Source organism: Trichogramma pretiosum, unplaced genomic scaffold, assembly GCF_000599845.2.
Source record: "Trichogramma pretiosum strain Unisexual culture from Peru unplaced genomic scaffold, Tpre_2.0 scaffold8, whole genome shotgun sequence".
Classification (NCBI taxonomy): Eukaryota; Metazoa; Arthropoda; class Insecta; order Hymenoptera; family Trichogrammatidae; genus Trichogramma; species Trichogramma pretiosum.
The window spans coordinates 2,502,429-2,521,909 of NW_019641699.1; the positions used below are offsets into that span (position 1 = coordinate 2,502,429).

At 45.0% G+C, this 19,481-nt stretch overlaps 3 protein-coding genes across 4 annotated transcripts; 1 reads left to right on the top strand and 2 right to left on the bottom strand.

Annotated features, from left to right (window-relative positions):
* Positions 1–1,217: 1,217 nt before the first annotated feature.
* Positions 1,218–5,264, bottom strand: LOC106652970 (soluble guanylate cyclase 88E-like). The gene is made up of 11 exons (XM_014372179.2): positions 5,088–5,264; positions 4,659–4,872; positions 4,210–4,483; positions 4,015–4,138; positions 3,798–3,939; positions 3,602–3,728; positions 3,332–3,536; positions 2,886–3,032; positions 2,457–2,817; positions 1,948–2,370; positions 1,218–1,876 (listed from the first exon to the last, which is right to left on the bottom strand). Exons 1-11 carry the CDS (start codon positions 5,253–5,255, stop codon positions 1,392–1,394), a joined length of 2,670 nt encoding a protein of 889 aa, XP_014227665.1. The 5' UTR covers positions 5,256–5,264; the 3' UTR covers positions 1,218–1,391.
* Positions 5,265–6,975: 1,711 nt separating this feature from the next.
* LOC106652971 (soluble guanylate cyclase 88E-like) lies at positions 6,976–9,634 on the bottom strand. The gene is made up of 10 exons (XM_014372180.1): positions 9,467–9,634; positions 9,181–9,394; positions 8,841–9,114; positions 8,644–8,767; positions 8,426–8,561; positions 8,223–8,349; positions 7,946–8,150; positions 7,731–7,877; positions 7,306–7,669; positions 6,976–7,232 (listed from the first exon to the last, which is right to left on the bottom strand). The coding sequence occupies exons 1-10, from the start codon at positions 9,632–9,634 to the stop codon at positions 6,976–6,978; spliced, it is 2,016 nt and encodes a 671-aa protein (XP_014227666.1).
* A 6,329-nt stretch (positions 9,635–15,963) lies between these two features.
* Positions 15,964–19,226, top strand: LOC106653146 (monocarboxylate transporter 9-like). 2 transcript variants are annotated; one of them, XM_014372426.1, is made up of 5 exons: positions 15,964–16,693; positions 16,761–16,887; positions 16,962–17,141; positions 17,236–17,566; positions 17,927–19,226. In XM_014372426.1, exons 1-5 carry the CDS (start codon positions 16,495–16,497, stop codon positions 18,680–18,682), a joined length of 1,593 nt encoding a protein of 530 aa, XP_014227912.1. In that variant the 5' UTR covers positions 15,964–16,494; the 3' UTR covers positions 18,683–19,226. The 2 variants fall into 2 exon arrangements, with proteins under 2 accessions (XP_014227912.1, XP_014227913.1); XM_014372427.1 differs by having other exon boundaries at positions 17,946–19,226.
* Positions 19,227–19,481: the final 255 nt, after the last annotated feature.

Sequence of the window (19,481 nt, forward strand, 5' to 3'; positions counted from 1 at the left end):
ATTGGTTCTTATTGCGCATATTTGTGATGTACATTACAGTTTGATGTCAACCTATACTTTCAACAACAATTTGACATCTTTGGACCCTACAAAATGTGGAAAAAAGTGTCAGAATAGACCTCTGCATCTAAAAATAGCTTATTTTTGCTATTTTAGGATTTTGGCACTGTGCGCAAGGTTCAGATCAGAGTTTTTGAGGTACAGACCTCTAGTACGTCTCAAAATCTTTATAAAATTACATTTTATGGGCTGAGTTTTCTGGAATTTTGATTTAGACTTTTATATCAGTTCTTTTCTCAATATGTTGATGTAAACACGACCTCTGCCAGACGTCACTCACGAGAGAATTGCTAGATTAGTTCGTAAAGCGTCCGCCAGATGGCGAGGACTGGCACGCGCAGCCAAAGTGTGGCGTAGTAGCATTAAGTACGGGCCTGGGTCTATCGTGAACCTAAAATGTACGGTCCTTAACTGAACCTTTAGCTCCTGAAATAATTAAATTAAAATAAATTTGGTTAAAAATCTCCCATTTTAAATTGTACGAAGATAAAAGTACCAGAAATACGTTTTCCTTGCGAAAGCAACTGTAAAACTGATCATTAACTTGCTTAAAGTAAGCTTTGTGTACATAATTCTGTGTTATTGAGTTTGCGTACGAGTATCTAGCTACGAGTGTAAACACGCAATTTCTCGTTATAAACGTCAATTTTTCCCAAAATTTTTCCTAAATTTTGCTCGTTATACCCGACTTCTCGTTATATCGAACTCGTTATATCGATCAAATTTCCTACACTTAATGCATTGGAACCAACCAAATGTCCAAAATCTTCTCGTAATAGCCGGTCTCTCGCTATATCCGACCTCGTAGTAGTGTAGTTGAATTGACGATAGTAACGTTGATAGGATTTTAAAAAAATGTGAAAATTCTTTCGTTAAGTGAAAAGAAAGATATTTAACAAAATTATCATTATAAATTAATCCTCACAATATATTTTTCACACTTTGTTACGAATTATATTATTGTTGTTAATTTTTAAATTAATTATAAAATGTAGTTTTCTTTTTATACAAACTTTATTTAATTCTATAATAATTGATTTTTCATTTTACTACATAGAGTACATTTAATTTTTCGTAATATATATATTTGGTAAACATTTGTAAAATTAGCCAATAGGGATATTTTTCAGATAATATGTTGGTCAGAATTATTTGAATACAGCTAGGCTCTCTTAGAAAAGTAGGTCGTAGTATGTCGTTTTCAATGGATCCTGAGGGCCGATAATCTTTATTATACTTTTTTGATAATAGAAAAGATATGTTAGATCAATTGCTGGATTCGCTTGTATCTAGTTGGTCACATAAGAAATAAAAAGTAGTGTCGACGAAAGTTAAACAATAGCACAGTGTGCTTCGCGAGCACTAGTAGGCCTGCCACCCGGCCTCGGCACGACGAAACCCGGACAGCAGTGCTCGGTATATCTCAGTCGTCTGGTGGCACTGTCGGAGCTCGTCTCGTTGAGCACCGAAGCCGCCTCGTCGTGGCTGCTGCAGTCGGCCACGTTGCTCGCCGACGACGATCCACTGCTACTACTGCTGCTGCTGCTGCTCTCGCTGCAGCTGGGTGTGGTGTCGCGCTCGGCCGGCGTGAGCATTTTCCTGCCAAACTGCCTTTTGCCGGCGGCCAGATTGCCCGGGCAGACGAGCGGCATGTCGAGCGGGTCGATGGTCTGTACGCAGCTGGCCGACGAGATGCTGCCGCGATGCATCAGCCGCAAGTGCTGCTCCGTGTCGGAAATCAGAGATCCAAACAGCTCGGCCGTTTTCGTTTGGAAGCTTGCCACGGGCACGGCACCCAGCGAGTTGGAGCGCAGCTCTAGAGGGTCAAAATATTATCCATTATTCGCGCTAGTTGGCAAAATTCAAAAGTACCATTGAGAAACTCACGTTTTTCCGCTTGCGAATATTTCGTGGGCGAATTGGCCGGGGAATTGGCGGCTGATTTTCTCGCTACGTCTTGAAACGTTATCGGCGAATAAATCCTGCGAGTCTCCTCGCCGGAGACCTCGGCCGTCCTCTCGTGGCGTTGATGACGCTCGTGACGTTCCTGATGATGACGACGATGATGATGGCGATGACGATGGCGCTGAGCCGCTACTTGCGCGAGCTGCGGCGACATGGGAGTCCTCGAGGACAGCCTCTCGAGGCTGCTCGGATCGCTCGGATTGGCCAGGGCCGTCGACGATTGGCTAAGGGAATTCTGACGGCTGCTGGCTGCCGCGTGCCACTGAGGGGGCTCTTGGATCGAGATGTTCTTGGTCGATTGCGAGCGCATCTCGCGCTTCTCCAGCCAATAGGTCTTCATCGAGCCTGTTGAAAATACGCGTGGGTCGATCGTTTATACAGCAAATTTTTTTTACAGCCAAGCTAAACGATATAGATAGGTAGGAATATACCCTTTCCTTTGACTTGTATCTCGCCGCGCTCGTTGACCCTGTAGCTCGGCGACAGTAGCTCTTTGGTCGACTGGGAGATGTGGATCTGCATGGCCTCGCTGGTGGCCTCCATGCGCGAGGCGACGTTCACCGAGTCGCCGAACAGGCAGTACCTGGGCATCTTGAGGCCGACTATACCCGCGACGACGGCCCCGCTGTGGATGCCGATGCGGATCTGCAGGTGCTGTCCGGTCGAGCGGTCCGTCAGATCGGTTATGGCCTCGAGCATGTCCAGGGCCATGTCGCAGACCCGATCCGCGTGGTCGTTCTGCTTGACCGGAGCGCCCGAAACCACCATATAAGCGTCCCCTATCGTCTCGACCTGTCGATTACCGGCCATTTCGATTAGCCTTTTAAATCAGCATCGATTGCCATCGAGGACTCATCTACCTTGTAGACGCGATTGCGCTCGGTCAACGTGTCAAAGAGCGAGTACATGCCGTTGAGCATCGACACGACTTCCATGGGCGTGATGCGGCTGCAGATCTCCGTGAAAGTCACGATGTCCGAGAACAAAATCGACACGCTGTCGAACATCTTTCGTGCGAGACCAATGTAAAAAACAATTTTTTTTCGTTTTTCTTATCTGTTCGTTGGCTATTTACGCGTTAAATAATGTTTTTGTGCTACCGCAGCTTGAAGTAACATTTTACTCTCGCTGAGCAAAACCAAAATGTTACTTTAGGCTGGGGGATTCACAAAAAATTGTATTTGTACTTATGTAGCGAAAAAAGAAAGTCTCAGAGCACGTGTAATTTATCAGCCAAGGCGAAGTCGAAACTTTCCAGTTTTTCACTTCCCAGGGGCAAAATATACTATTGCATGTGGCAACTCACTTGGCAAGTGTCGATCGGATTTTCTCCGTTTCGCAGTCGATCGGCAACTTGTTTTGGTATCATTTGGTAGAGCAACTCGTCGGTGCGTTTCATCTCTTCGTCGAGCTTCCTCATGGACTCTTCGAGCTTCTTACTTTTCAACTGCTCTTGATCCAAGGCCAATTTCAGCTCGACCGATTGTTGAGTACCAGCGAGCATTAAATCTCTGAAGAGTATAATTTGAGTAATTATTGCGACAAAAAAACCAGCTAACGATTTTGTAGCGTATACCTGCTGAAATCGTGCAGAGACAGGTCGTTGATGTAGAGGCCAGCTGCTATGAGCGCGTTGAGGTCCGGCATGACTGGTGTCCCGAGATACATCATCATTCGCCAATTGTCCATGTAAATCATTTGACCTGGGAAATGGACGTAGATGGGCATCAAGGGGGGGGGGGCTTTAAAAACACAAGTGACCAATTAAGTACCTTTGAGGCGGAGGACGCGATCCTCCTGCGAGTCGATTTCGTTAAGCAGGAACAGCTGCTGCTTTCGCCTGTCGCTCGGTCTCTCGGCCAATACGGGCTCCACCGACACCAGTTCGAATATGTTGTTGGTTCGGTTGAGAATCTGCTTGCAACGAGTTACCATTTAACAATGAGAATAAATTATTTCGTCAGGCTGCTTTATCGGCGTTTTATCTACCGTTTGGAATTTGAAAGCAATGAGGGGTCGGACCAGATCGAACCTATGAGTTATTTTCTTGCCGATGAGATCAGGTAGTATGACCATCAATGAGTTGCCGATACTTCTGACGACCATATCCGCACTGAAAAGAACAATTAATCGGAGAAAGGAATAAATAACGAAGGTTTACAAGTGGACAGATGTGCAGCTCACCCGAAAACGATGCAAAAGGGAAATATCTCAAAGAGAACAGAGGCTCCGATGGGCAGGTGCTTCTCCTCGCGCGTCATCGTCAAGGATGCGAGGGTGAAGGCTCGATTGTCGAAGGTCAGCTGAAAGGTCACGTGGACCGTGTCGAAGAGGATCTCTTCGTGCATCAGCTCGATTTGCAGCTCCTTGTGGTAAAAGTGACGGGCGACTTCGCGTATCTGGCCCATGGTGTAGTAGACGAAGCCCCGTCTCTTGCTGCGATAATGCAGTGTCAGACCTGCATGTGTGTGTGTGTGTGTGTGTGTGAGTGGGTGAGTCGATCAACGATCACGAAAAAAATAATAAAGGGGAAAAAGAATAACGGGCAAAATTTGAATCGTAGCTGGCACATTTTAGTATAGATTTTATTATACGCGTAAATGCGTGGGGCGGTGTGAATGCGTGTGACTGACCGTGTCTGGTTTCGTTCTCGCAGATGAACGATGGCGCTCGCATGCGTGGGTAGGAGAATTTCAGATACTCGTGGAGGTTGTCGAGGCCATTGAGAAAGTCGCGCACGTGCCTGCCCAAGACCGAGAGTACCCGATCGTAGCCGTACTGGCCGACGAAGCTCACAAAGTGCACTCCCATTTGGTCGAAGAACTCGTGCTCCGTGATGCCGAGGACCTGCGAACGAGACTCGACGCAATTCACTCGCAAATAACGAGGCCAAGAAGCAAAACATCAATAAGAAACATTGAATGTGCGTGCGTGTTAGTATAGCAAAAAAATACATCATATATAATAGCGTGCAAAGGACAAAGCTGCTGCTGCTGCTGCTATATTGTCCGTTAATATGCGGAGAGATAGAGATGCAATGTATACCCGTGCAACATGTGTACCTGTATAGCCTTGTTGGCCAGCCTCGGTATCAGATTCTCCGGGTAGACCTGATGCACGCTGAAACTCGGCTGCTCGACGGCCGCCTGCCGCCTGATCTCTTCCCACCTGTCCTCCCCGTACACCTGCCTGATGTACTCGGACATGTTTTCCAATATCAGGCCGTACATCTTGTTGACTTGCTACTTCTCCAATGCGAATAATATAATTTCATCTGCTTTGACTAATATGCTTATTGCACGGAGGATCGTAATGGAGAGGAGGAGCGCGCAACGAGTGCGCCGCATTCGTCGCGTACAGAGCGCAGCGCGCGCGACTGAGAAACGATCCTCGTCGTATCGACGTTTCTCAAAGCATCCGACGCGCCGCATAATATCTCTGCGCCTTTATTATTATATATCTACACCCACTGTACGCGACACATCCGAAGCGGAGCGGTTGACTCGCGAGTGCGTAAAGAGCCGACGACGACCATACGACGCGCCACGCGTCGTTCTTCATTTCTATTTCAAGCCGATGGGACGCGCAAGCCCCTACATACGATTCGTTGGAAAAATATCCTCGAAATAAAGTGTGTGTGTGCGCGCGCGCGACTGTTGACTCAAAAACTGACAATTATATATAAGCATGCTTGGCTTTCGTTGCACCGGACAAACAAAAAAGTGCCAGTATACATAAGTGCGTAGCAGTAAACATAAAGCGGACTTTCCTCGTTTGGATTGAGATATGGGTATCGTAAGAGTTACGTAGCAAATAACAGGCGACCGTTGGGCCAATTTTCGTGCACAACCAGCACTATTAGAATCTTTAAAAATTAAGGATTTCAGATGGTACTTGGCGATATGTGGAGGCTCGCGCGAGTCTCGATCCGTGAGAATGACGCCCGTGTAAGAGATACGACGCGCACACTTGACAATGAACGAAAAAAGAAAGAAAGAAAAAAAAAGTCACACGTATACTTGTGCATGCATACCTTTGATAGCGAGGATGAGTAGCGAGATTACTATATGCCAATTACTTGCAGGTCGTTACGCAATGACTCGTACATTATAGGCTGTATTGCGGAATTGCGTTAGCGCGCGACTGCAGCCGAAGCCTCGCGCACATCGTTTTTACCATTATTATTTATGGAAGCTGGCGAGAGATTCGATTCGAGGCTTATTATACGTGCGCCAGAGTTTGCGCGCCACAGCCAAGTGCGATAGACAGAGAGAGAGAGAGAAACGTCCAAGTTTTCAGCTCGCTCCGCATTCACTTACTGATAATTAAAAATCAGTCGCGGCCGGAGCGAGAGACAAATCGTGATTCGGGATCGTTACTCGGGAGGCGCACTCAGCTTAATAGGACTTTCTCCAGGAGCTCGATCTAAGCTTTTTTCCATGCTGCTCGTACGGACCTATTGCGGGGGGACAATGGGGAGCAAGAGACTCGTTAGCCAGAGGGGAGCTGTCGCTTTTACTTATGTGCGTGTGTTGGCCTACTGGGGCCACACACATACACACACACACACACACACACACACATATACATGGACGATGCGAGACATATTTTGAAATTGCTCGCAGTACGATTGGAAGCGAGGCCACCACCCCATCCTGTGTACTGCGCGAGCTCGGATCACGTGCGTGCAGATCAATTTCACGATCATCCCGAGCTCATTAATCTTTTCGCAAGGCATAAGGAAATAACGAGCGATCGAATGTCTCGTTCGAGGGGGCAATTCGAGCTCCACGCACTACATCTTCTGCGCAAAACGTGTTCAAAATGACCAGCACATCTTGTTTACATTGAATCGTAGCGATTCAAAATTTTTTCTTTTATTATAAAAAAAGTATAAAACATTTATTTCGTCGCAGAAAATAGCTGCGACGAAGGACGAGTAAACGAGCGTCAGTCGTCGAAACTGTCGAGCGAGATGTAGGACGATCTTCGAGATATGACTTCGGCAACGGTGACGGGCGAGTACAAGCGACGCACGTCTTGATAATAGACGCTCGGACTGGCAGGCCTCGAGTTAATCGGGCTGGAGAGCTTGGAGAGGCTCTTGCTGCTGCTGCTGCCTCCTGGACTCGGAGCCGGCGTCGATATTTCTATCTTGATGCGGTGCCTCGGCGCGCGACTTTGCACCAGGAAGTACGTCTGCATTTCTGCCCAAGCAACAATTTCGTCGGTAATTAATCGTTATCGGAGAGAATAATCGAGTAAGACTAGAAGGTGTACCCATATCGTCGATCTTGAGGAGCTCGGGACGCTGCACGACCTGGTGGACGGGCGACAGCAGCTGGCGCGTCGACTGCGAGATGTGGATCTGCATGGGCTCGCTGGTGGCCTCCATGCGCGAGGCGACGTTGACGGGCTTGCCGAAGAGGCCGTACCTGGGCATCTTGAGGCCGACGATGCCCGCCACTACGGCCCCGCTGTTGATGCCGATGCGGATCTTGAGGTGCTCGCCGCTCGACGGATCGTACACGTTGCCGATGGCCACGAGCATGTCCAGGGCCATGTTGCAGATGCGATCGGCGTGGTCCTCGCTGCGCACCGGCGCCCCCGCCACCACCATGTAGGCGTCCCCTATCGTCTCGACCTGACAAGTGACACGATTACCATTCCGCAATTACTCTTTCACGACTCAACTAGCACTCTACCTTGTAAGTCTCGTGCTTCTCCGTGAGCTTGTCGAACTCAAGCCACATCGAGTTGAGCATCTTGACGACCTCCATGGCGCTCAGCCGGCTGCTGATGGCCGTGAAATTCACTATGTCCGAGAACAAAATCGACACGCTGTCGAAGATCTGGTACAAATGGCCAACGGGCTCGATCAATCGATTATCGCGCGATTACGCCGCTATTATATAATTACCTCGCAAGTGTCGATCGGCTGCTCGCCTCGCCTCAGCCGGTCCGACACGTTTTGGGGTATCATGCGATACAGGAGCTCCTCGGTGCGCTGCATCTCCCGCGACAGTTCCTTGTTCGCCTCCTCCTTCTTTTTGCCCTTGTGCTCGATCTGCTCGAGGAGCATCTTCAAGTCGACCGATTGCTGCGTACCGGCCATCACCAAATCGCTGCAAATTATTTTCAGCGATCGTGTTATTGGGCGACTTTAACTATACCGCCAACTACCAACTACTACTGACCGACTAAAGTCGTGCAACGAAAGATCGTTCACGTACAGATTGATCGACATCAAAACGGCCAAGTCGGGGATCTTGGGTGTTCCGAGATACATGATCATTTTCCACTCTTCGATGTATATCATCTGGCCTGAATAAGAAAGCAAAAGCGATTGATTGGACGCGCGAGTGATGAAAGCTTACTTTTCTTTTGGCTCCTCATTTACCTTTTAACTTGAGTCGTTTTTTTTCCTCGTCCTCGAGATCAAAGTCATCGACGGAGCCCTCCGGTTCGTCGTTCCTCTGGGCTAGCACGGGCTCGACGGACAGCAGCTCGAACGAGTTGTTCATTCTAGCCATTATCTGCGAATCGTGATAAAGTCTGTACGTGCGGATTCGTAATTATTGTCGAAAGAGACGTGATGTAATGTATAAAAAAGCTCACGGTCGGGAACTGGAATGCTTCGGCTGGCTTGATGAGATCGAAGCAGTGGTTGATTTTGTGCCCAACCAAATTCGGCAGAACGAGATCGAGCGAATTGCCGATATCGATAATCGTCATGTCTGGTCTGCAAGCATCCATTTAAAAAGTTATCGAGCTTGATGTAATCGCAAGAATCAAATATAGCTACAATTCATTACCGGAAAACGATACCGAAGGGAAAAATATGTTTCAACAGATTACACCTGATGCTCAGATGTTGCTGATCTAGATTTATAGTCGGTAGATTGTCCTCGAAAACGCTGTTGTCGAATTTCAACTGAAACGTCACGTGCACGCTATTCGACTCCATTTCGTCTCGCAAAATCTCGATCTCTATGTCTTTTTCGTAAATGCCCGTGACGACCTTCTTTATCACTCCCAACGCGTAGTACTTTAAGCCTTTTCGTTTGCTTCTGTAGTGCAGTATGAGCCCTATTTTGACAGAGGGGATGAAAAAATAAAACAAAGTCAGCGCTCAAAAGCTCGCAGCGTACCAACCTTCGCGAGTCTCTTTTTCACAAGAAAACGACGGGGCTATCATGCGCGGATAGGAAAATTTCAAGTACTCGTGAAAATTGTCCAAGCCATTGAGAAAATCGCGCACGTGGCGGCCGAGCACGTTGAGTATCGAGTCGTAGCCGTGCTGCGTGATGAAGCTGTGAAAGTGATGGCCCAATCTTTCAAAGAGTTCGGATTCCGTCACGCCGAGCACCTAAATCAGAGAATCGAGTCGGTGAAAATTCGACAATTTCGACACGTCTGATCAAAACGATCCGGTACTTACTTGCATGGCCGCGTTCGTCAGCTTCGGCATCATACGCTCCGGGTACACTTGGTTGACGTTAAAGTACATGTAAGTCATGCCGGCCACTTTGAGCACCTCCTCCCACGTCTCCTCGCTGTACGTGTGCCGAACGTATTCCGCCACATTCTCGATTATTATGCCGTACATTTCGAGCTTAGAGCTGCAAAATGCAGATTTTGAATTTCGAAAGCTCAGTCGAGCTTTGCCCTCATCGCGACTCCCATGACGCTGGCTCGCACGATGATTTTTCGTAACTGTCCATGTGTCGCTTCATTTCATTCCTATTTATATTGAGCTTCTTGAGTACTCATTTTTCGAATTAAACTGCGCATGTGAAAGCCGGCCTAAAATCCACTCCCAGCCATCCAACTCACCCCTGTTATTCGGAGCAGTTTGACTTTCGTTATTAATGCCGATGAAATTGATCGAAAACACATTAAAGTTTATTGTACCAAGAAGATCATTGAATTTTTCTAACAGAATATAACTGAAGATGAATGTTCAACTAACACGTTTTTACGTAGAAAAACACTCGAGTTGAACTAGCAGACTAAATTTTAATGCTACGCTTGTAATTACATGATACACCTTGTGTATGTTGAACCTTTCGCTCCCTAGTATGTACTGTTGCGGGAGGGGATATCGACGCTCTTTCTTCCAACGACATTGGATAATTGTATCTTTCTCCAAGTGGGGGAAAATTAAACTAGTAATAAAAATATTAATTTTCCTTTCAAACTGCTCAGGACCCTTTTCAATTAATTTTGGACATAAATTCCAGGTATAGTCTCATTAAATTTTAAATCTAATATAAATTTCAATAAATCGCCATTAAAACTAAAGCAGCATTGATAATATTAGTTTTTTACCTCCAGCATTGATATTGTTAAATTTTCTTCAAAAATGGTTCGAATGTAAAAAGCCTGGACGTGTAACATTTAATAAAAATATATAAATGTAATATAAACATATAGAGCGCATATCTCAAAAAATTTTTTAGAAATTTGAAATAAAGACGAATTTGAATTTACAAAACGTACTATAAAGTGCATGTAAGTTCTTACATGTCACTAAATTGTGGTATGAGTTTAAAAATTATATTACTCTACCTGAATGCAATTGAAAATATTGCACCAACTGGTGAAGCTTATTGATTCAATTGATGTTTAAATGTTGATGTTTTTATTCAAATATAAGATATGTGAATTTTGCCATGGTTTTCGAAGAAAAACAAGAGGCTGAAAAAATCAAATATTTCTCAAACGAGATAAATCAATTGTGAGCTCGTATACATTTCTCATGACATGATATTGTTCATGATAAAATATCTTTGTACGAGTTCAAGGCTAATAGTGGTATCAATGAACAGCTTGCAAAAAGTGAGTAATTTAGTAATCTAATTGTTTTACTCGTAATCAGTGGCAGGCAATGTAAAACAATTAATCTAATTGTGCCGTTTTTCCTTAAAGTCTCATACAATATATTTATTTTCTTTAAAAATTTGATGTGTTCTTTAATAAATTTTTCAACTGCATCAAGTATTGTATTAGACTATGTCAAAAAAAATTCTTATATACATTTTGCTAAAACTGCAATTAAAAAAACCTATTAATTTAATAATGCTTTAATATATTTTAGCAGATTTATCAAACCTTTCTAACTCGGAATATTATTTGAAAAAGAATGGTTTCATAGAATTTTTTAGAAAATCATGAAAGGCAAAACTTTAAAACAGATGAAAAGTAATAATTTTACTAAGTCTCCTCAAGTGAAAAATCAAAATACCAAAGGCATTATAAGCAGATGGGTGCAAAAAATCACGCACGGTTATATCAGGAAACTTGTAATTTCGATGTCAGTTGTGATTATTCTAAAGGGAGACAGCATAATGTCCATCCAAGGCTCTAATAATCATTAAATCACTTACTTAATTACGCGCGTTACTATAGTGTACATTATACTTTTTCGTAAAGTAGCTTCTTCTTCATCACTCTTAAAATACTGATTAACTTATATATACGAGAAATTAATTTAGATGCTCTCTTTGAAGCGAAATATATACTTTTGTAACACAGGGTTCTGCAAGTTATAATAAAATTTGTTTTTTTATGCGATTTATTGTTTCATGTTATATTTCTCCTTAATGTTTTATAGATTTCTTAAAGCTATTCTTCGCAACGAAAGTACTTTAAAATTAGTTTAAAAATGAGTTTGTTTGTATGCAATTTTTAAGAGCTAATATACACCGTACAACCTATATTTTTTATTTTTTAATGAGAATTAGGACCTACAGGTTGCACTAGATTAAAACTTTAATAGGGTAGACAACCAGAAAATCGTAAAATAATAAAAACGACACAGCTTGTTCGATAAATGTTTAAAGTAACATAAAATCGACCGAGGCAAAGTCGAGGTCGATAAACATGTGATCTGAGGCTTTTTTTACCTTCTCTGTTGCGTAAACTGTTTTTCTTTATTTCCCCACCAGAAAATAATATTTCCGTTTTGGCTATAGAGCCGAAAATGTTACTTTTGGTAAAAAATAAATAAATAATTATAAAAAATAATTTTTTTTTTCGACGTAAAGTTGAAACGAAAGGATTTTTGTCATCGCAATTTTCGTTTGGAAGATTTTATATTGTGTTATTTCGTTTTAAATTTCGTAATATTCAACCGATCTCAGTATAAAGTATTAACGAAAAACAGATTTATCATACAACAATAAATTATTGTAGTTTCAATGTAATTAAAATCAACTGCAGTTTCAACTTTTTTGATTAAGATAGAATGACCTTTTCTTCTACAAAGCAGGCAAGGTATTATTCGTACACATGAAACTTGTACACGGGCATTTCTGTACACAAGTAAAATGTGTCCAATATTTGTACACATAATCCAACTTTTTTTTAAATTCAAAAAATTACGATTACGATTATTTTTAAAAATTTTTTGAATTTAAGAAAAAGTTCGGTAATGTGTACAAATATTGGACACATTTTACGTGTGTACAGAAATGCCCGTGTACAAGTTTCATGTGTACCAATGATACCTTGCCCCGTACACTCATAAAATTGAAGGAAATTTTTTTCATGAAAAATATATCATCAATGTCATTAGAAACAAAATTATCAGTCGTTTTGATTTGAGAGGGAATTGGCCATATATAATTGGCAATGAATTTCGAAATGTAGGTCAGTATACATGAGCAGATGGTTGGGGTGAAATCACACGCACTCGTATAGATGTAATAAGTCGAAGGTTTCGCTACAGCGAAGGTATCGAATGGCGGCGTCTTTATGTTAGTCGTAGGTTTTGGAAGAGCCGCTAGCAGTGTATTAGAGGTTGTAAGTGGCACTACGAATTTTAACCTTGAGCAAAAGCTCAAGACTCGATGATAAAAGGTGACTTGGCAAGTATAAAAATCGGGAGCGCACGAGGATTCGAAAGCCAAAAAATTGAGGAGAGCATATTACAAAATGAAGGAAGCGACTTGGTCATTCAACAAGTAGCCGTTGCTCATGATATAGCATCGGGAATATACAAGAGATACAGAGGAATTTGCAAGCTCAAAAGCTCGAGCCAATCGATCGCGCGTCAATTTACATAAAATTAATCCGCGTAGAGCAGCTGGAGAAACGTCGGCGTCGACAGGCAGCTAAGAAATGCGCAAGCTCGGCAGTTGACGCTTCGCGTTTTATTAAATTTCAAAAGCACGTAATGCACACGTTACATACGTACCTGCAAGTCGTGCACGTCAGCAGCGGTGGCAGCGGTATACAACGCACGACATACGAATCCGCTTTTTCAATGCAACAACAATGGACTTACGCGCGCCTGTGTGTGTGTGTGTGTGTGTAATGTATGGGGCGTCGAGCGACTGTAATACGCGAGTACAAGAATGACCAAGGGTACGCATGCTCTCGGGCATACGACATAAAACTACGGACTATTGCGAGACTTGATGAAGATGACGATACTCTTTCCGTGCAGAGAGAGAGAGAGAGGCGCTCTTCGTAGCCGCGCGCGCAATAAGTATACAATAGGGCGCGTGTAGCGCGCGCTTATTTTCTCAGCTGTTTTTTCTCCAGCTCCTTCCGTTTTCTCCCCCGATCCTCCCGTACGACTATTTTTCTTTTTCTCCTTTTCGCCCTCTCGACGATTCGTGTACTCGAGTTCGCGTGGGGGGCGATTCTGCATCGGTGTCTCTCTACTAATCTATATCTCGCGCTCCAACGCCGGCCTCGACTATCGATTCTTCGCTTCTTTGCTTCTCGGCTCATCTACCGCGCTAAGTAAGCGCGAGCTGGCCAAACACTCACCTCGAGCAACGGACTCGTTCCGACTGTCGCTGCGACATTTGCGTAGCTCTATACGCACTTGTTGAGCAACCAACAACCAACCTATCTAATTAGAATCTTTTTCAAAATGACGTTGTATCGTCGCTGATCTTTATGTAGAAAACTCGAGGCTTTTTTTCTCTTTATTTCACAAAATATATTTCAATACAGAGCATTTTCTATTATTTTGATAAAAAATATAAATTGAATAAAGTTTTATATTAAAACTGAAAAAAATTTTATTTTAATTTTTGTATTGCGGGATGGATGAAATTAAAATATTATAAGCCATTTCAAATGAGTGGTCACATTTGAGGAAATTTTTACAACACCAGTAAATGGGATAGAATTGAGGAAGTCGCAAAACACTCAATCAAAAATAGTCAATGAGCTATTAAAACAAGGAAGTGTACACATAAAGCACGTAATAGTTGATAAAACATATGATGTAAAGCTCGAACGACGAGAGTATCTAGCGAATACCGAAGGGCTCTTATCTTTCTCTTTTTCTCTCTCTTTGTTGAAAACGATTGATTTATTATGTAGCTTCGTCGTATGTGCAGCAGTAAATCAATTGATTCTTGCCTCTCGCGCGGTCCCGCTAGAGAAGCTCATAATAATCAACACCGGTTTCAACTAGAAACTGTGTGAACTTGTAACGCATTCGCGCGAGGATATTCGCGGCCTTTCACACATGCGCAGCAGATCGATCGAGAATACGTCACGGATAATTCGTGAGTGGTATAAACGAAACGTCGATAAATATTATCGTTGAGATTTGGAATACCGCTTATTGTCACTGACGCTAAAAAAAAAAAGAAAACACTACTACAGCTCTGCGTGCCGATGCAAAGCCACATGTCGAAAAATGTCAATAATTTCCAGGAATCCATGTTACAGCGCGACTTTATACGACCCGATCGCAGCGTGCATCTATTAATAAGAGCCGAAGCTTTGGTATTATTCAACTTTACGAGTGATAAGGTAATCTTCGTTGCACCTTAATGGCTTTGATTTAATATGTTTCATCAACGAAATTTATATTTAGAGCCGAAGATGTCAAGTCGATTACACGATTTCTTTATGTTTGTTATGTACGCGAGGAAATGAAAACAGATGAATCCCTTGAGCAATCACATGGTTTATTACACGATACGAGGCCGGTTTGAATTTAATGATACATTCTGGAAAATAAAAAGGAATACTTAGCTCGTTCGCTGAATTGTCATGTATAGCGGCCAATTGGCCCAGAGTCGCGCACTTCATTTATTTAAGATTACAGCGAATTTGAAGAATCGAATAAACTGCGCCTTGTCAAGCAAATTCGATTTCTGTCGAAGTATTCCTTGTAATAATTTCATCAATAAATACAAGACTATAAAGCTACCGATGCATTATTTTGATTAGTCTCAATGCAGGCAGGTGTAGCGCGGAAAATTCTTGGCAAATTACGAAGAAACTTTTCCACGTAATGAATTTCGAAATACAAAGTGTCGATATTCGATCGAAAGTATATAGGCATGGTTCGGCATAGAACGACTTGTTTTTGTTTTCGCGGCTCTTTTCCACTGGAGTTACACGGCGGGATCGGGTGATTTTCCAACGACGAAGAAGGAGATGAGTATAAGCGCGAGTTGGAGCACGAGATGCATTAACGAATGTCGTTTGGCGCCTCGCAGATAAGCAGCTCTCGTCCATAGGTGTATCGGGTTTCGCGATGCGGCGCTTACATAACGATACCGTTGGCAAACGGACACCTGATGATGCAGCGGGCTCCCTTTGACACGAGTGCTAAATTTAACCTCGTGCATAGGCGTTGGCGCGAGTGGACGCGCTGAAAACGCCTCCAGCTCGCAGCGATCTCGCGAAGATGCATATATAGGAAATGAGGCAATCGAGCGCACGCGATTAAATTTGTAAAATAAATGTCGCGCGTAAGTAAAAGAGAGGAGGATGGAGGAGAGCAAGGTGAAGGTTTCCTCGTAACGATCCAAAAGTTTTGTTTGTTGCTGCTGCAGCCGAGCGTCGAATAGATTTTATCTGCTCGTGACAGGTGTAAACGTCACCTCTTCTCGTATATAACTCAAGCGCGTGCTCGGCCGTGCGCATTAGCTGCGGCAGCAAAGACAAAAAGCGAAATCGCAAAGCTGCCTTATTGTCATTATATATCGCATGTCAGCGCAGTGCAGCGCGTCAGTAGCGTGTCGGTAGCGCGTTCGCCAATGAGCAGAGTCAATAGGCGAAAAAAAGGAAGAAAATAAAGAAGGAAGAAAAGCGAGACGCAGGTAGATTCGCGAACTCGAATTCGCTCGAGCTCGTCTTGTCAGTTGGAGCTGGCGCTGCACCGAAAAAGCGACTCTCGTAGAGTAAACATTGAGCGCGCGCTCGCGCGTCAGCTTCTACTCTCGAGCTATCTCGAGCCGAATAAATACGATCGCGTCGCATCCGAGCGCGAATCGTTTGGCTTTGGCCGCGAGTGCGGGCGCGATCGTCGAAGCCACTCTCGCCTCCGTCCGAGTGAACAAACAGAGAGAGAAGACGAGTGAATAAATTAGCGTCTACTCGGTGGCGTGGCCCCTCGCGCGAGCTCATGTGCGGCCCAGTGCAAATCAACCAGTGATCTCGTTGTATAAAGAAGAGGACGAAATCAGAAAGACGCGCGTGCGACAGATGGGGATGAAAGTCGTGCCACCGGACGGCGGCTACGGCTGGGCCGTCCTCTTCGCAGCCGTGATGATAAACATGCTGCTGCCGGGCAGCGTCAAGTCCTTCGGCGTGCTCTACGTCGAGTTCCTGAAGGTGTTGAGCGCTACACCTACGGAGGCCTCCTGGATCCCGGCCCTCTGCTACTTCCTCTACAACTCGCTGGGTAAGAGCTGCTGGAGCGAGCTGCGAGCTTAGCCCCTTGCCTATTCGTGTGTAATTGCAATTCGCAGGACCCGTCTCGAGCATGTTGTCGAGCAAGTTCTCCTACAGGCTCGTCGCCATCGTCGGCTGCATCGTCTCCTCGGCCGGCCTCATGCTCAGCTACTTTGCCGACTCGGTCGCCTATCTCTACGTCAGGTAGACCCTAATCTCGTCGTACTACCTAGTAAACGCGACCGAGTAAAAATTGCCAAATTTGCGACGCTTTGCAGTTACGGAGTGATGATGGGCATCGGCTGCGGTCTCAGTTTCCCGGTGACGATTTACATAGTCTGCGAGTACTTTGAGAAGCGCCGAGGCTTCGCGACCGGTCTCTGCATATGCGGCAGCGCCATCGGGACCATCATCCTGCCCCCCTTGCTGCAGTTCCTTCTCAATCGACTCGGCCACAAGTCAGTTTAATTTTACGCTAAAATATAACTACAGACACCGATGGCTCTTGTTTGTTTCACACTTGGCAAGTAAAAGTTTGCGCACTTGTCGCAGATTCGCCGTCCTGATCCTCGGTGGCGTCTTGACGAGCACGATATTTTGCGCCTTTTTGTTCGAGCCGGTCGAGAAACACACGAAACTCGTCGCGTTCGACGACGAGGAGAGCGACGAATCCGCAAAGGCGGGCAAGGAATCGGCCGGCCTCTACGACACGTCGCGTCGGGGCAGCATCGCCACCGTCGAGTCGTTGACCCTCGACCCGCGCAGAATAAGCGTGTCGCTGCAGCAGGTCCACCTTCGCCAGTCCTTCCTCGACAAGCAGAGTCAACTGCCCAAGAGCCTAGCGGTAGCGGAGTCTCAGCAGATCGAGCCCAAGCCCCAATTGGTGAGATAATTTACGCTTTTATTCGTGTTATTGACTTTGCCGAACGGGCGCCTGGCTTCTCGCGTTGCAGCGTGCGCGTGAATCATGTGAAAATATTTGCGCGAGATTGTCGATTTTCAGCGATATAATTCGGCTTGGATTAGCACGCGTGAAAAAGTCAACATACAAAGGATTTTCGTGCGATTGTATTATCGAGAAGCCGAGCGAGCGTCCATACGTCATATTCGAATTCGAAACAACATTGAGTTTTACTCATCGCGTTGTTACATAAAACTCGTCGAATAATCAAATGATACAATAAGAAAAATTGGCTTGGCATATTGCACGAGTCGGGATAAATAGCGAGAAAGATGGCTATAGATTTACATTTACCGGGCAGAGCGTCGTGGTGGTCGATCAAGGGCATCAAGGGCATCAAGAGGCCGCCCAGGCAGAGGCGACGGCGGCGCCGAGCGAAGATCGGGCAAAAAGCAGCTTGTTCGATCTGGCCATCCTGAAGGATCCGCTGTACCTGGTGATCCTGATCTCGAACTCGGCGGCGGGCATCAGCAACACCAACTTCATGATACTGCTGCCGGCGTACGCCGTGGCGGAGGGCCACAGTCAGGAGTCGGCGGCGCTGCTGCTGTCGATCGTCTCGGCCCTCGACCTGATCGGCCGGGTCGGGGGGGCCTCGCTCAGCGACACCTCCCTCCTGCCCAAGCACTACTACTTCGTGGCGGGCCTGGCCCTGAGCGGCCTCGCGCTCGTCCTGCTGCCGCTGCTCAACGGGGCCTACCTCTACCTGGCCTGCCTCGTGGCGGTCTGCGGCCTCGCCTCGGGCCTCTACATCGGCACGACGGCCGTCATAATGGCCGACATGCTCGGGCCCGAGAGGCTGGCCTCCTCCTACGGCATCTCGCTCTTCGTCAACGGCATACTGCAGCTGGCCGGGCCCCCGATCTGCAACGCGGCCTTCGAGCGGATCGGCTCCTACCGGCCCATCTTTCTCACCCTGGGCATGATCGTCCTGTGCGGCACGACGCTCTGGGCTTTCTTGCCGATACTCACCAGGCGCAAGAACTCGGACAAACACTTGGCCACGACGAGGGCCTGCAAGCTCGAGCCACCCGATAACGACACCTAACCTACTTCCTAATCCTAATTCGTTTCGCCTTCCTCCTTCGTCGTTCGATTCTACGCGTACAAATTGCCCACTGCAGCTCTACTATAGACACTTGTAATTATATGCAGTCACGCTACGTACCGCGACTAAAGCTCGGCCAAAAATACGAGTCGTCCGATTTTTTGCCCAAATCTCAAAGTTTTCGTTCACTTGGACATTTAACGTATAATATGACCAACAGCTGTATAAGCTCCTGCCTTATACGTTCGTATATTTTTACACTTGATTATTTCGCACGCGACAATCGCGTTACGTAATCTATTGCATTATGTACATCATTCGTAGACATCATTTTTCTAGTTCCAAGTTCGTAATACCTGCGATACGTATCGCCAACAACAAATCTTTAATTGTAAATGCTTAAAACTTAATATGTCTATTCTTTTCTCTCTATGACGTATCAATCGCGCGCGCTCTCATATACCAATTCATTTTTATTGCCACTGCATCTATCTTGTAACACATGACTTTTTGATAATAAAAGACATTTTAAAACTTGACCGACTCCTTATTTCATAGCGCTTAAACTCAATTTCATTTTCAATTCGATTCATTTCAATTTTCCATGATTTTTCATCTTTTGCATCGTTTCAGAAGAAAACAAATCCTTAGCGATTCTTTTTTGTCGCAGCAAGAAAAAATCTTTTTTCCTTCGATTCTAATTTAATCATCGTTATTTGCTCTAACGCGCTTCTTATTTGTATTCCCGCTCGTACAGTTTGTAATTTGAGTCGACTTGCACTGCACTGC

What these genes read in the sequence shown, in the direction of transcription:
- LOC106652970 (XM_014372179.2), bottom strand. Translation starts at nt 5,255, where the DNA reads ATGTACGGCCTGATATTGGAAAACATGTCCGAGTACATCAGGCAGGTG. An exon ending in GATACAAGTCAAAGGAAAGG is followed by an intron (nt 2,371 to 2,456) that starts GTATATTCCTAC and finishes TATTTTCAACAG; the next exon opens with GCTCGATGAAGACCTATTGG. An exon ending in ATATTCGCAAGCGGAAAAAC is followed by an intron (nt 1,877 to 1,947) that starts GTGAGTTTCTCA and finishes TTGACCCTCTAG; the next exon opens with AGCTGCGCTCCAACTCGCTG.
- LOC106652971 (XM_014372180.1), bottom strand. Translation starts at nt 9,634, where the DNA reads ATGTACGGCATAATAATCGAGAATGTGGCGGAATACGTTCGGCACACG. An exon ending in AGAAGCACGAGACTTACAAG is followed by an intron (nt 7,670 to 7,730) that starts GTAGAGTGCTAG and finishes GTCACTTGTCAG; the next exon opens with GTCGAGACGATAGGGGACGC. An exon ending in CCTCAAGATCGACGATATGG is followed by an intron (nt 7,233 to 7,305) that starts GTACACCTTCTA and finishes TTGCTTGGGCAG; the next exon opens with AAATGCAGACGTACTTCCTG.
- LOC106653146 (XM_014372426.1), top strand. Translation starts at nt 16,495, where the DNA reads ATGGGGATGAAAGTCGTGCCACCGGACGGCGGCTACGGCTGGGCCGTC. An exon ending in CTCAATCGACTCGGCCACAA is followed by an intron (nt 17,142 to 17,235) that starts GTCAGTTTAATT and finishes CACTTGTCGCAG; the next exon opens with ATTCGCCGTCCTGATCCTCG. An exon ending in TCGAGCCCAAGCCCCAATTG is followed by an intron (nt 17,567 to 17,926) that starts GTGAGATAATTT and finishes AGATGGCTATAG; the next exon opens with ATTTACATTTACCGGGCAGA.